The 15,504-nt window shown below is 37.6% G+C and overlaps 1 protein-coding gene across 1 annotated transcript; it reads right to left on the bottom strand.

The window, feature by feature from the left end:
* Nucleotides 1-1,136: 1,136 nt before the first annotated feature.
* On the bottom strand, nt 1,137-15,300 carry SLC22A15 (solute carrier family 22, member 15; the record flags this gene model as incomplete). The annotated part of the gene is given in 10 exon segments (XM_010073189.1): nt 1,137-1,209; nt 2,171-2,291; nt 4,354-4,439; nt 5,211-5,351; nt 7,337-7,552; nt 9,271-9,400; nt 10,140-10,304; nt 11,301-11,433; nt 14,518-14,730; nt 15,244-15,300. Coding segments are annotated over 10 exon segments (1,335 nt in total), but the record flags the coding sequence as incomplete, so codon positions are not given.
* Between the last annotated feature and the right edge of the window lie 204 nt (nt 15,301-15,504).

Here is a 15,504-nt window from a genome sequence, read left to right as displayed (position 1 = left end):
TATATAATATAAGACAAAAGACACTGAAAATGCATCAAAATAGTTGAAGAAATTCCAAAACACAAAATACTTAATTCCTCAAATTAATGTTCATTTGTTATTTAAATAGAGCTATTTTTACTTTCATAGGACCCCTTCAAACATGATGATCTAATATTTGTGTCTCCTTCAGTGCCGAATCTCTGCTAGATACAACATAACGGATGCTCCAACAGCTACCTAAAAGTTCCCTATTAAACCCACTTGGGAGACCTGTACCAGTCTTGACTTTGCCCGTTGTACCCCAGAGGTGCTCACACTCTCACCTACCCAGTGTTCCATTCTACAGATTAAAAGGCTCACTATGCTCATCTGCCCTTTTACTAGCCCTCTGCCTGACATAACAAGATGGCCAACGGCAGAGAGGAAAGTTATTCCAGATGAAATCTGTCCCATTAAAGAAATTGTCACTTGACCTCAGCAAGCAGTTTTTGTGAAAGAAACTGCCACGCTATTTTACCTGCATACACATAGGACTATGAATATAGAGGAAAACAACAGTATCATCCCCACATTTCATTCTTGAGAATTTTTCTTTGCCTTGACGGACTGCTGTGAAGTTTGTGCTCAAAAGCCTTGCCAGTATCTCAGGTCTCCACATCACCATCTTCATTCACTGAAAGATAAACCACTTTGCTGATAATTATAATCCATGGATATTCAGTAAACTGCACTGATGGTGAAACTAATTTTTTCTCAGAAATATGGAGTTATTGAGCCTTTATGCTTTATCTTGATGCAGTATTTCTTTTAACTTTCTGGCTTTTTTTGCTATTGCTCATTTAGGGTTTAAAATTGGGTATCACTGTCTTGGTGTTTTGAAGTTAAGGACTTACATTGTTAAAGTCCACTAGCTAAGTTGCAAAATTCTTACAGGGCTAAAACATCTTCTGAACTAAATAATGTTGAGTTTTTGTCTAATTATACAGATTATATTGCAATGTCTTTGGCCTACCACAATACTGTAAGGACATCTAGTTTACATATCTTAGTTTATATAAATAAATTAGCCAAAATATTCCCACCTATGTAAGCCTCTGATGTATCAGAGGCACAAAACAGAAATATATATATAACAGTGAGGAGTTCAGACAAACCAATGAAGGGACGAAGGGAGCAATGATTCCTCCAACACGGGAAAACATGGAACAGGCACCCATTCCAACATTCCTAAGAAAAAAAACCAAAAATCATTAATCAATGACATTTGCATAAGAGAAACAATGACTTTTGAGAAGCGCTACTGAGAAAAAAAAAAACAAAACCAAAACACAACAAAACTCAGTCATAACCCTGACCACATTAACTGGCAAAGAAAAGTCAAATGTAACTGAAAGCGTCCCAAGACAGGAAAACATACGATTTCTGCTTAAAGAGACTCAAAAATCCCCTGCACATTCAGAATTCTACCATACATATACATATAGAGACAAAAAAACATGCCATTTCAGTTAATACAGCCTGTCTCTGCCTGAAACTTTGGCTAAATTCCTTTATCCAAATCCTATTTATCAGCAGATTTGCCCATCCATGAAAAACACCATAATATAGTTTTGCTGGTGACTGATCATCAACAATAATACCCAGTTAAAATATCTATTAAAAATCGCACCCATATGATAGATGCTTTCATCAACTCTGTCAGCACAAGTACAGGGTACTTCTGCCTCTAGTGAGTGAAACCTTACTGTTGCTTACATATGACCTATGAAGCACTAAGTTACTTTTACAAAGCTTATTGACCAGTCGTCTTCAGTGTTGCAAATGTTTTGAGTTGTCTGGTTTATAAAGCACTGAAAAAGCTACAAATATAAATCATTAAAGAAATGGCAGCAATACTATTGTTATCCTCACTAGTGGAGAGAGGCCTGTGAGCATACCAGGCAGCCAAAGGACTATTTTACTGTTATATAAAGAATATGGTTAATCTGAAGAGAACACAGTAAATCTGAGGGAATAAGAAGTGAGAAGAGGATAAAGGAAGAAATTTAGCCTATAAAACTACACATAATCATCATATGTAACTGAAAATCTCAAATGAAAAAGCATGTGAATAGAAAAAAGTGATAGAGAAGTAAAAGGTGATCAGGTGAACCAGAAAAATGAAGACCTTAAAATTAACTTGTGTTACCTGATCACTGTGGGATAAAGTTCTGACGTGTAGATGTAGACAATGTTAAATGCAGCACTGATTGTCAGCTTGCCCAGCAAAGACAAAGAGCGACTATTCACCACTGCAAACACTCCAGTATCTGATAAAAGAAAAATGTAACCCCTGTAAAGCTTTCGAGCACTCAAATACATCTCCATAACATTTCAATCACACAACACTATGGAGTGAAAAGAAATCTACTGAAGAACAAGCTATGACAGCCAAGAGTTTTTCTATTAAAGGACAGTATTCATCAGAGGTGATCTGTATCTTCAGGAGGACTCTCAAAACTCAAGAGAATCCAAGGAGCCTTATTTTAGGCAGCAATGGCAGAAACCATCCAGCATAATTTGTGTTCTGTGTCTACAGATTTATTACCTTTATCTGTGCAATCAAATTTGTAGAAAGATGAAAACTCTCCATTTAACATGCTGTGAAAAAAATAACTGAAAAATTTATTTTAAATTCATGGCAGACTTGCTACTAGCCCAAAAATTGTTTCCATTCTATTAAACATAATCCAATAGAAAATGACTGGGTTAAATGACTGAACAGTCCCAGAGACTACAAAATGGAACTATTGCTCAATACCAGAAAAAAGAGAAACTGAGTTTTCCTTTATTCCTCCTCAGTATTACAGTAAGTGACACCTTTAAAGCATTAAAAACCCGCATTCAGGATCTACTAGAACATCAAATTTTAGAAATGCAAGATAAAAATCCTGTAAACATAGTAAAAGCTGAAATTAAGCCCCAACATTTTCTGAGTCGACCTCTAACAAAATACTAAACTAGCTGTTGTCAAGTTGAAGAAAAGAGTAATGGATACATTTTTCAGAAGTGAGCAAATTTTTTTTAGTAACAAGAGCCCTGCTCAGTGTCAATTCCAAAGTATGATAACATGTTTCTAACCTTATTACTTTAGAAGAAAAACAAAAGACAGAAAGATGCTATAAAGTATCACAGCAAATATCCCATCCAGCTCAGTTTCATCAGAATGGCCAGTGCTTGTTCACTTATACCAGGCACATCAGAACACATTAAATGCCTAGCAAGGAAGGCTACAGCATAAACCATTACTATTTTGAACAAATCACGCTCAGCAGAGACAGGTGCTTGCTTCTGGACAGTTACCCATTTTGCTTCCTAAGGCATTTTCCTCCTGGCTGACCTTGCCAGTTCAGCACACAGCTGATTTCCTGGGGTCTTGCAGTTCCATCCTCTGAAAATCTCTTTTATTTTCACATGTTACACTTGCACTGACACGCAAAAACTACATGATGACTGGTACCAGCCTAGCCAGAATATCTCTGAGCATCTGGGCTCTAGCATCTGCAATACTTCCGGAAAATTGAGTTCCATCCCCTTAAAAGAAGTTTTACCTATTAGATTAATTGCCATCTAGAGCAACTTATACACTTGTTCATCACGTTTAATATTTCTGAATCACGCTTCAAATGTTTGAAGCATTTTCTCTCCTTATGACAGGTGTTATGCAGGCTCAAATCTTACAAACTGAGACTAATTTATGTAGCTAGTTTTAAAAGGAAAAATTGCTTACTGTGCAATTTTGTTTCTATAATTTTGAAAAACATCCAAAAATGGAGAAATGAACATTAGTGTGTCTTTACAAAAAGGATATTTAATTTCACATTTCTTAATGATCCCTTGCTTCAGAAGATTTTCAGAATGCTCTCTGAACTGTAAGTCATGTGGCCATGTCACTAATACCACAATTACACCAGTCTTGAACATTACAGAGCAGTAAGGAAAATATCTAAACTTACCCCCAGATTCAATTCTTAGGATATTTTGACATTGATGGTACAAGTTGCATGGGTACTACTTACACTGACATATCATTTGGCTAATGGAGATACCCCAAGAAACATCATTCTTTGGGATTAAGTCAGAAATACTGGAAGGGAGTGATTGATGTGATCAGAAGGGCAGAATACAAAGACAAAAGTTCAAGTCCAGACCTTTCTAACAAGCTTTCCTTAAGGTCTTCGGAAGGTTGCTGCTTATCCTTTTCTTATCCTTTTTGTGAGTTAGCTTCTCTGGCTTCAAGAATTGAGACTCGCACTGGGTATGAGCTTAATCTTAGGATAGCGTGTTTACCAATTCTTATCACATACTCCAGAAACAAAAGGAAATGTTTACCTTTCTTTTTAGGAAGAAACATGACAATAAGACAAGCCAGTCCTCCCAGGAACAGAAATGCACTCAGTGTTCGCTTCCGGCCAAACCTGATTTGCAAGGATAACAAAGCTTTATTCTGCATCAGATCTGCAGTTTGCAGAGCAATGAGTCCTCTAACTTCACGTTGTCTCTTTATTTGCAGTTGAAAATTCAGAATGCCATCTCCCACAAACAATTCCTCTCACACTGTTTTTAAACTAGCTTCCACTGCACTCTTAACAAAATGAGCACAAAGTAGTCTTTATGCAGTGGCTGACAAATTCTCGGATTTTATTTGCTTCCCACTGTACGTGCACATTTGTAAAGCTCCTCAGGAGACATGCAGGGAAGAAATTGGGAGGTGAATTCTACAAAAAGTGAAAGACATTGTCCAGAGTATCATGGCTCAGGAAAAGACTAAATATCTGAATTAACACCTCTCCTCACATACTAGTGCACAGAACAACTATGGCACAACACCACGTGACAGCTTCAGTTCACTTTAGTCACAATAGCTTTGACGTTAACAGTGAGAACAGAGATAACGAGACAGAGGTGGGAATAACGCCATCTCGTGTTAGCATGGAGTCAGCACAGCTAGGTTCAACTGATCAGGATCGGCCTCACCTGCGAGCCAAATGTAGATGGTTCATTAATAAGTGAGCCAGGGAGAACAAGTTCAACTGTTACTTGAAATAAAGATATATCAATGGCAGTTTCAAATGAAAGCTGGAAGCCCCACATAACAGATACAAGCTAGGAGATGAAATGTACAGGAAACCTATCTTTGAGAAAAATTATACCAAAACACTCAATGGGTTAATAAATTTCATACTTACCATTTTTGGTTAATCAGGTAAATACAGATTGGGTATGCTGGGATTTCTATCAACCCTGAAAGGGCTAAATTGGCATAAATACTTCCACCTAAGTCACCCACATTAAGGGTAAGACCATAGTAAACCAAGCTGCACACAAACCTGCAGAAGATAGAAAAAGAATAAAATCAGAGCTGCCACCTTGCCTGCCAAATCAAACAAAGCACTGGCCTGGCACAATACATTATAAACTATCTTAGTGTTTCAGAAGATAGGTCTAAAGTGTTTCTCTGCAAGTGTACGATGCTTTCTAGGTAAAAAAAAAAAATCCTGACTTATGACTCAGTTAAACTTAAGACTACAGTTAAGAAGAACGTACATGAACCTGTGCAAAGAATAAAGTTAAAATATGATTATATTATTTGACTTGAAAAATGATGCCTTTGTCCTTCTTGTTTTTGTCAGGCTTCACTTGCATCCATACTTTTTCAATTGTGTGTACACCCTTTCTCAAACAGTTCAGATGACACTTCTGCCTTCTTTTCATTTCTACACCCTGGTCTAGTTTTATTCATTATTCAATTCTGATTTCTTACTTTTCTTTCATAACCCTGACTGGCTGTTGTCTTTACAGAGGAGAAAGGAATAAGTCACTAATACATTTGGCAGGAAATAGCAATTCTCATTTAAGGAACAGACAAGTCAACTATTCTGCAGTAAGCACTTGGAAAAGCACCAGGAAAACAGCTCTGTTATATGCTGACAAAATTACGTAATTTGTTTTTTTTTTCTTAATCATTACATCTTCCCTAAATATATGCATTATAAAATCAATGTATGAACAGCAATGCCAGAGGACTCACACACCATGTCATACATAAGGTTTATTTCAAAGTAGCAGCAAAACACCTCAGGGCTAGCAGAGCTATCTGAAACAAAATAGGCACTTTTGGAGTTAAATTTCTACTAGTGCCTAGATACATAGTGGGTTCCTGCTCCTTACTACAGGAACTGCTAGCACTGGCAGCACTCTCTCTTAAGAAAACAAAGACACTCATTAGACAAGGTAGGCCACCCAGCTGCTAATGGGCTCCTTACAAACAAAACAAAGAATAATCCATGTGACTGAAAGTACTGACACAGCACTGGGCCAAAGAGGAGGATAGCATGACTAGTCTCATCAGCCTTTAAGGGTCTGTGTCCTGGTTTCAGCTGGGACAGAGTTAACTTTCTTCATAGTAGCTAGTGTGAGGCTGTGTTTTGGATTTGTGCTGAGAAGGCTGATAACATTCTGATGTTTATAGTTGCTGCCAGGACAGTCAAGGATTTCTCAGCTTCTCTGCTGTGCCAGTGTCTGCAGGTGCAGGAGAAGCTGGGAGGAAGCACAGCCCCAACTACTAGCCTGGGATATGACATTAGGTTTAGGATTGAGACCCAGATTGGCCAAAGGTATATTCCATATCATGCACATCATGCCCAGTATATAGATGAGGGTCTGTCCAGAAGTGCCCTCTCTCTGTGGGTCACTCCTCTTGGAATCATCTCTTTTGGTTGTCTCTCGCTCTCTTGGACACTTGGGCTCTTATCTCTGTTCTGGGATAGCTGTTTCAGGACTCTCCCTGCTCCAGGATCATCAGCTGAGAACAGGCTGAGCCTCAGTCATCAGGTGGTGAGCAGTTGCACTGTGTATCACTCATTTGTATATATTACTATAATTATAATCATTATTACTTTCAATTGTAGTTTAGTTATTAAATTGTTCTTAACCCATGAGTCTCTCCTCCCTTTACTTCTAATTCTCTCCCCCATTGCTGGGAGGGGGGGATGGTGAGCAAACAGCTGTGTGGTGTTAGACTGACAGCCCGGTTTAAACAACAGTCAGAAAAGAAGAGGTAGTTCTCAAGTATTTTGAGACTCATAAAACATGACAAAAATGCAAAGATAAAACATCTCAGAACTAGACTGTAAAAATGGCTTCATGTTAGAAATGCACTAAGAAAATAATACAAGGGTCCTTTTTATGTACGGTGTACCTAGGCTGAGACTAAGTACAATCTGCAGGATGAGCCAATTCTTGGCAACATGTTCTCTCAAAGATTTAAAGAGGCAACAGTAGCACAGCTGGGCCTAGAAAGTATTTCAAGTACCAGGTAAACATCATGATCAAGGTGCGTCCCAAGAGAATTTTATATCGGAACAGATCCAAGAAGCTGCCAGCCTCTCTGGAGCTCCTCTCTGCTGGGAGTTTTAATGAAAAAGTGCACTTCTGCTTGCGGTTCCTCTTTGCAATGAGATAGAGGGCATCTTCTGCTTCATTCAACCGGCCTTGTGAATAGAGCCAGCGGGGGGACTCTGGAATGAATCTGAAACACACATACAGACAGACAGCTTTAGGGCTTTTCTTTTCTAGAAGGCTGGACTTGTCTATGGAAATAAGTCTGAAATACACTCCAGTATAATAAAGAATTTTTCAAACAACCCTTCAGGTATAAAATTCACTTACTGAAACAGAGATAAAGCATGTTGAAAGGAAAGTCATGTAATTTAGATACCAAGAAATTACATTGAGCACATATATACACACACACACGCGCGCACAATACTACAAGTTACAGTATCATTAGGACCCTGTCCTCGGATAATTCAGAATCAAGGAGGTACGACATTACTACAAGTAACACAGGATGTTTTTGTAACACCAACTAGTTGTCTTCCATTTCTCATTTTCCAACTTCCTCCCAAATTCTCTCCTGTAGACAGGAATCCTGACAGAAAATGTGCAAAGGTCATGCTCCTGCTCCCCATGAGTACTGTTCACTTGACAGGTCTATAACTCCAACACAGCCTACAAAACTAATCTTCTTCTACTACTTTCAGGTTCCCAGAATTAATTGAAACTTTAGTCTTTTGCAAGAACCTTTTAATATTTTTGCCTCTGACCAGAAGTGACATTCCTTTAAACTTAGAGGAAAGTGATTCTGTGCTTTTATAAAAGAAAAGAGCTTAGAAGGGAACGTGTTTTCTTCCCCATGATAAAAAAAACTTGTAGTATTTTCTGCACAAAGTAATTTTTAATCAACATGGGAGAGAGGCAATGTGAAATCTGGAATTTAAAAAAATCCTTTCTTACAGTAAGGTAGGCCTCTGAGCACAGCTCTAGAGTCCCAAGCATAAAGCTTGTACAAAAAGTTGTACATATCAATCAGAAGTTAATTTTTTTCCCAAAACACCAGAGTTTTGAAGTATCAGAAGCATCCTCTCTGCCTTTCACCTCATGAACAGTCTCTAAGACCTATCCCTGATTTCTGATGCTTCTTTTGAAAGGGTGTGTTGATTCTTTAGCAAAGAGCTTTATTCAGAAAGTTAGTTACTGAAGTTAAATAGGTGTTGAAAGGAAAAAAGCCTTAAGCTTAAACAACAGCTAAAGTTATTTTCTTCTTTCAGTTACTGAGATTTTGGTGTCAGGAAGTACATTGGAAAAGAGAAGCATGCATAGCTTTCAGTGCTGAAGTCCACAAACACAAAACCCCTACTATCTTAATAAAGAAGCCTTCTCTCTATTCTTCTCTAATCACATGTGAAAAATAAAAGGAAGCTGCCCATTTTTTTGTTTTCATGCCACCTTTAAGATTATGTGCAAGCAATTTTGATGCTGTTCCCTCCGTGTAAGCCAAATCATAAGAGAAATATCATGTTATCACATAACCACAAAAACATTTCTGTATCTTTTAACATGTATATATAGTGTCTTGTAGCATACCAGACAACAGTTTAGATTGTCTACACATACCAGGTAAAGAAGGTGCTTCTACACCACTCTAGAGACTGTTCCCATCTAAAGTAATAACACATATACAATACAATGTACACTTAAATTTTCAAATAATGCAGCACTGCTATTTAAAGAAAGCACAGAACATGGGGTGGTAGAGGTTGAGAGAAATACCTTAGTTACATCATTTCATGCCATCCTAGAAAGGCACCTTGACTTAGTTGTTTGGTTTGTTCATCAGGGGTTTTTTTGTTTGTTTCTTATCCTTTACATCTTTCTTGATGAAACTCAGTTTGAAAAATGACTTACAGAGAGAGAAGAAAGACAACTGTTCCTTCCAGGTTAACCACAACAGCCAGCGTCCTCCAGGAACGAATGAAGTACCCTAATAAAGCATACTGGGCAATTCCCACAGCAAAGAACAAGCCACCAATAGATCCTAACATACAATTGAAAACAAAACAAAACATTATCACTCCTTTAAGAAACATTACTAAATCTCAACACACATAATCAGACAGAAACTAACACTTCATGAAGAAAAATTCACTCAGCAATACAGGCAAAACCATAGCTACTTGACAAAACGATATTGTGTCCTTCACCCATGCAGGGCAGAATTACATCTGATTGCAGAGATCAATACAAGTCCAAAAAGCACTCTTCTATGTCCTTGTCACCCAACAAGGCCCCATAAAGTCCTGTAATTCCCAATATAAGTATGTTTCACATTTTTATGTGTAAAATAAATAGTACAAACCATTGGAAAACTGGTATCTTTATGAATATATAGTATTCATTTGTAGCTCTCATGATTTGTAAGATATCCTGTTTTAAAACAGTCTCAGCATAGCACTCCTTTGGCACTTGTCACAGACTGGGTAAGTCAGGCCCCAGAGCTGTAATGGTACAATTTACATGCATCATATCTGAAGGACAGCTTCAACACTAGCAACCAAGATAGTTAAGGGTGTTTGTATCTTTTGTTCTAAATCTTAAGGTTGATTACCACATGGGACAATGTTTTTTTATTTTTACATATAAACAGTTGTGTCATCTTCTCATTATATAAAAACACTTTTGAACTGCTATGGTGTTAGCTTTGGCATGTCTCAAGTGGTATGTGAGACTGAAATCTATAAATTCTGACAATAAAGATACTGGCACTCAAAGTTTACCTGCTAACGCCCAGTACGAGGTACCCACACACTCATTGAGTAGAACAAAGGCCACCAGTGACATCCCACCATTCATCATCCCTACCAAGAAGCGAGAGATGGCAAAGAATTCATATGAGGGTGAGAATCCATTTGCAATGGCAAAGAAGATGTCAAGAGCAAAACCTGAAAAACAAGGCAAAAGGTTTAATTTCAGAAGAGTACCTGAAGAAAAACAGAAGCATTTGTCAGTATATTTTACTTGATGTTCAGTGACATCTGTCCTAAGTAATCACAGTCAACAACTACTGTCATTCAGGCAGCAATTTCAGTACCTAAAGTCAATGTCTAAAAGGGTGGACACAAAAGGAGTGGTTTCTGATACATAATTTGCAGTACTAAACCTTCAAATTTAGTTCATACAGACAATGTTCTCATATACTCAGAACTACTGTCTGGTTCTGGTTAAGATGGGTTGGTATTTATCCTCATACAAAAGCCACAGATTAAATACATGACCAAGTATATTCCCTCATTCTTGGAAAGTAATCTATACAAACTAGAGAAGGGAAATGTTACCAGGGGACAGTACATGGAGAACCTGCACTGCATAGCAGGCCCACCTTTATCTGCTTTGAATGAGGTTGTTCCTTTAAAAACAAATATCATTTTTTTAATTCTACATGTTCATCCATTGACACACAACTTTATAAATACATATACAAAACATGAAGTTTCACCTGTTGTTTGACCTTAGGACAGTAAAAAAGCTTATGAGATTTAAAACACAATGAAAATCACAAATACATAAAAATTAAATCACGTGGACAGGAGATAAAAGGTGTAACAAATTCCTAGCAGGTTATACATGTAAGAACATTGCTAACAAATTACTAGAAATATTAACTGCAGCCTGTGGAGACACCATGAGCATGACACGCATGGTATGACTCCTAAGTCCAGAACACCTCCCAGATATTCAGATGGTGATTGAATAGTCAAATACTAATTTCTTGTCCCTACTTATATTCCTGAAGTATATTGGAAGGACAAAACAAAACAAAAATCACACCACAATTCACTGCTGCATATCAAGCTCTCAGCAGAAACTGGGCTCTTGCCACTGATCTTTAGAGACACAACGCCTCTACTTCATTCATCTTGTTAGGTGGCAGTGGTTACCTGTGAGATAGACTTTCTTCCTCCCAAAGCGATCTGATAGTTGGCCAAAGGAGATTGCTCCAACAAACACACCACTGAAGTAAAAAGAACTGGCAGCACTGACTTTGTACGATGTGTTGCCAATTAAAAACCACTGGATGGAGAGAAAAAAGGCGAATTAACCAGAATCCAAGCATTTCAGCGGTTCATGAACAGCTAACAGTTGGAAGGGAACAACACATACTTTAAGGAGCATCAAGCCTTTCATAAATCTCCTGAGCATCACACTCTGTCAGTCATCAGAGAGTCACCAAAACACAACTGCTGTCTCCAGACTCACCAGGTGGTACTGACCAATTGCATGGTTCCCCCAAGTCACATGCATTCTTTGATTCTGAAATCCAGGACAGGTCCCTCATAGAATATTGTCATTTTTGCAGCCTTCTCCCACTCTCCCTTTTATTGCCTTTTCTCACATATATCTATTAGCTTAAACAGACTCAGCCCTATCTGTTGACATACGGTCTCCACAGTCTGGAGGCATACTATCCAAAAATAAAAATTACGGTGTCCAAAGATAATCCCACATATGCTCCTCCTTATGAACTGTCTTGTCACTGAGAAACACTTTAGTAGTGTTAAGACAGGTTTTCTGGTATTACAAATATTCACCTTTTTTACAGTGTACTTTGTGTCATTTACGGTTCTTTTCAATTCCAAATACAAACTTGATCTTTATATGTTTGATTCTTATGGACTTAATGTCTCAGGTTGAGCCTGACATGAAATTTTTTCCCCCACAAAACTGTAAAATAAAAATATGCCATGTTCTCACCGTTCAAAAGTTATTTCCTTTTGTATTCTAAAAACTCCACATCTTGTGTTCTTTTTTCTACTCCTCTTGCATCTTGAGATAATGTTTCCTTTTAGTGACACACAACTTTTCTTCCTGTGCTGCTAAACTGGTGATTATGTCATTATCCCTGCAATAACACACACTGATCTTCTCCTCATAATCTTTTCTTCCTCTACCAAAATCCCATTAGATATCCTTTCTAGCAAACCTTATTATTTCAAAGCTCAGTTATAAACTACCTCACCATAAGAACAGAGCCATGCAATTAAAACCTCACCGAGATTAGGGAGCTAACGAAACAAAATCATTCAGAAGCTCCACAAAAATAACTTGCTTACTCTCAGAATATGCTTCATTTTGAATTGTCACTTTAATGGCAAGGTGTTTACTGATACGGTAGGTAATGTGACCATAAACTACCAACACTGACAAAATTTAACTCTAAAACTAACCATGTGACCACAAATCAGCTTTTGAAGCTTCTCTAGATTTTAAAAACAATTCCCAGAAAAAATACATTTGTATTATAATAGCATAGGAGAATAATTTTATCTTAAAATAGAATGGTCAGTTTGCTTTATAAGAGCTACAAGAATCATGCCCTAACTTTTGTTATAAAAATTTTAAAAGCTGCCAAAACTCAAAGTCAGTGACATTATATGCTTTCTGAATCATTCAGGGATTATGGGATAATTTAGTTGAAGCAAAATTTGTTCTGCAAATTAATTTCAACACCTAGAAAACCTTCTAAGATGTTCAAGGCTTTTCTCTTCTACAAAAAGTACGTTACATATATATGTTTGATATTCATAAATCAAGCTTTTTACATCAGAATATTTTTCAGTGTAAATTTGCAGTGGTCATGTTATTAGTAAGTGATGACTCAAGATACGCATTAAAAACATCCTCCTCAAATGCAGAAAAAGCTTCAAGTGTCAGTAATGAAATTAGATAGTGATGAGATTCCCCCAAATAAGTGCAATCTCACTAAAATCTTTGCACTTAGCACATAATTCAACTTCCAAATATACCACACGTTGAGCTAACAAATTTTGAAAAAACCTTGTATTCTAACAGTGAGAAATGGGAGAGGTAACAAGGTTTTTTACATGTGGACCTTGGCTGAAAAGTATGAACTACAAAGCAGAATCTACATAAGTTGCCTTGGGATTTTTTTAGTTTTGTATTTTTCAAGTAAACTTAATTCTTTACCTGCTTTTCTTATTCATGCAAGTAAAATTCATGAGATTCTTAATAAAATTTATGTCCTAAACCACTGCTAGGCTTGACAAACATACCTGACTTGTCAAGTTTAAAATAAAAGATTCTTGGATAAATTAAAAAGCAAAAAAAGAAAAATTCCAGAGAAAGTTTTACCACCTTACCGAGCTTTAAATAATGCTTAAAAAAAATTCACCATCCATTAGGATTTTAATTTAAACAGTGGTATAAGTAGTCATATCCTTTTTATTACATAATAAACAGCACTGACTGTTGTACACAACTGCTTGATACTATTCCAAAGCACACAGTTTTTATTAATATGCTCATAACCAATAAAGTTAAATGCTTTAAAGGACTAATTCAGATAGCACTAATGCCTCTGGACAATAGCCGTGAATTATCAAGTGGTACTACACTTAACTCAACAGTACAGCTCCAAATTCAGGTCTTGTAACAGACGCAATCAGATAGCGCTCTTGCACAGGACAATTCGACATTAACAGATACTGAAAGCACCAGGAAGGGCAGGTGTTGCACACACCAGTGTGGCCTCTGGAATAATTTCTGTAGGGACTGTGGCTATACCATGAAAGAAGACACAAAACACAGAGGCCACACCAAACAAGCTAAAGCTTGTTTCAGGACAGAATGGGTGGAGCTGCTTTTTACACCTGACCCCCCCCACTGCCCATGTCTTCCCTTATAGAGCTGCAAAGGCTGCAGAAGTCACTTCCCCTCCAGTTCCTCCACTGCTTGTTAACTGCATAATGGATGCACTACATACATTTGACCTTAGCAAGGGAATCATAAGAAGTGGCCAGAAAGAAGTTTAGGGTCCATAAAGGATTTTGAGCACATTAGTACAATGAATAGCACAATTCCAGCTCAATTGTGGAACCAGGCTACGGGATCCAACACGTAACCTCCACATGGAAAAGGTGGGAAGTTTTTGGAGCTGAACTTTGGACAATATCCATATAGCAAAATAAAGCTTGTTTTTGACACCAGCAAAGATATGAGTAGATTACTTGTTCTCTACCTGGAAGTAGCACCAGTTTCATTTGCTAATCAAAACACCTAGTACAACCAAACCAACCCCACAACCAATACAATATTTACTACACACGCATGAGGGAGCAAAACACATTTCAGACTTACCTCAGAGACTATTGATGTGAAGCTGCTGCTGAAGTGTACATGCTTATGCACCTCGCTGTTATTGGCAGTCAGAAGCCATTCCCCAAAAGCTCTCTGCTCACTCGCTGACTGGTTGCTATGGGTCTGATTAGCCAAGAGCTCTTGGAGATCCCAGTGGTAGGGAGGAGTTGCGCCCACCAATGCAGTAAGAATGGCTTCAGTGGCCACATAGAGCTGTCATGAAGGACAAAAAACACCAAAAATCCTAAACAAATATCCAATGTTTGCTCTATAGTTCAAGCAAATCATTATAAAAAAAATTTGTATTTTATATTCACCTTCCACCACTACAAGATGCCACATACACCCCCCATCTACCAAATATCACGCACTAAAGAACCACAACTTCAACACGGTGGTTCTTGCACTTTTTGTCTGCTGATTGAGAGAAAAGAAGTTCCCTTCCTGACACTTTCCCCTCAGTCAGAGGCTCCCCAACTCCCACACATTCCAAGTGCACCTCCTGGATGCATTAAAAGTTGTTAGTAGTACTAAGGAAACAAAATAAAACTATGCTTTAATGCAAGTATATTACTCTATTATATCCTCTCCATCCACCTGTGTTGTTCATTCCTCTAATCTGGTATTTGGAATAGATCTCCTCCTCACTGATTCATAGCTAATCTTTCCCAGTTTTACCAAAATTAATTATTTCCTATTTTTTAATCTTCTGTGAACCTGTTTTACTCTCAAAAAAAGTGATAGAAGCACACGTGTACATATGCATTTTTTATATATCTACATATTTATACAGACACACAAGGTCTAAATACAGTGATTAACAGCTGGCTTTGTTTAAAAAAGAATAAAACTGACAGAAATACAGACACTTCAAGCCTGGTCTAGAGCTGGGTCACTGCTGCTTGCTCAGAAGAACATTCACAGGCCACTACTTTGTCTACATTGGAACTCCATCTCAAAACCCAGTGGTTTTAGACCTGTTTGAAC

This window comes from Pterocles gutturalis, unplaced genomic scaffold (genome assembly GCF_000699245.1).
Source record: "Pterocles gutturalis isolate BGI_N339 unplaced genomic scaffold, ASM69924v1 scaffold6502, whole genome shotgun sequence".
In the NCBI taxonomy this organism is placed as follows: domain Eukaryota; kingdom Metazoa; phylum Chordata; class Aves; order Pterocliformes; family Pteroclidae; genus Pterocles; species Pterocles gutturalis.
Note: the sequence above shows the minus strand (reverse complement) of the source record. Positions and strands in the feature narration are given on the sequence as shown.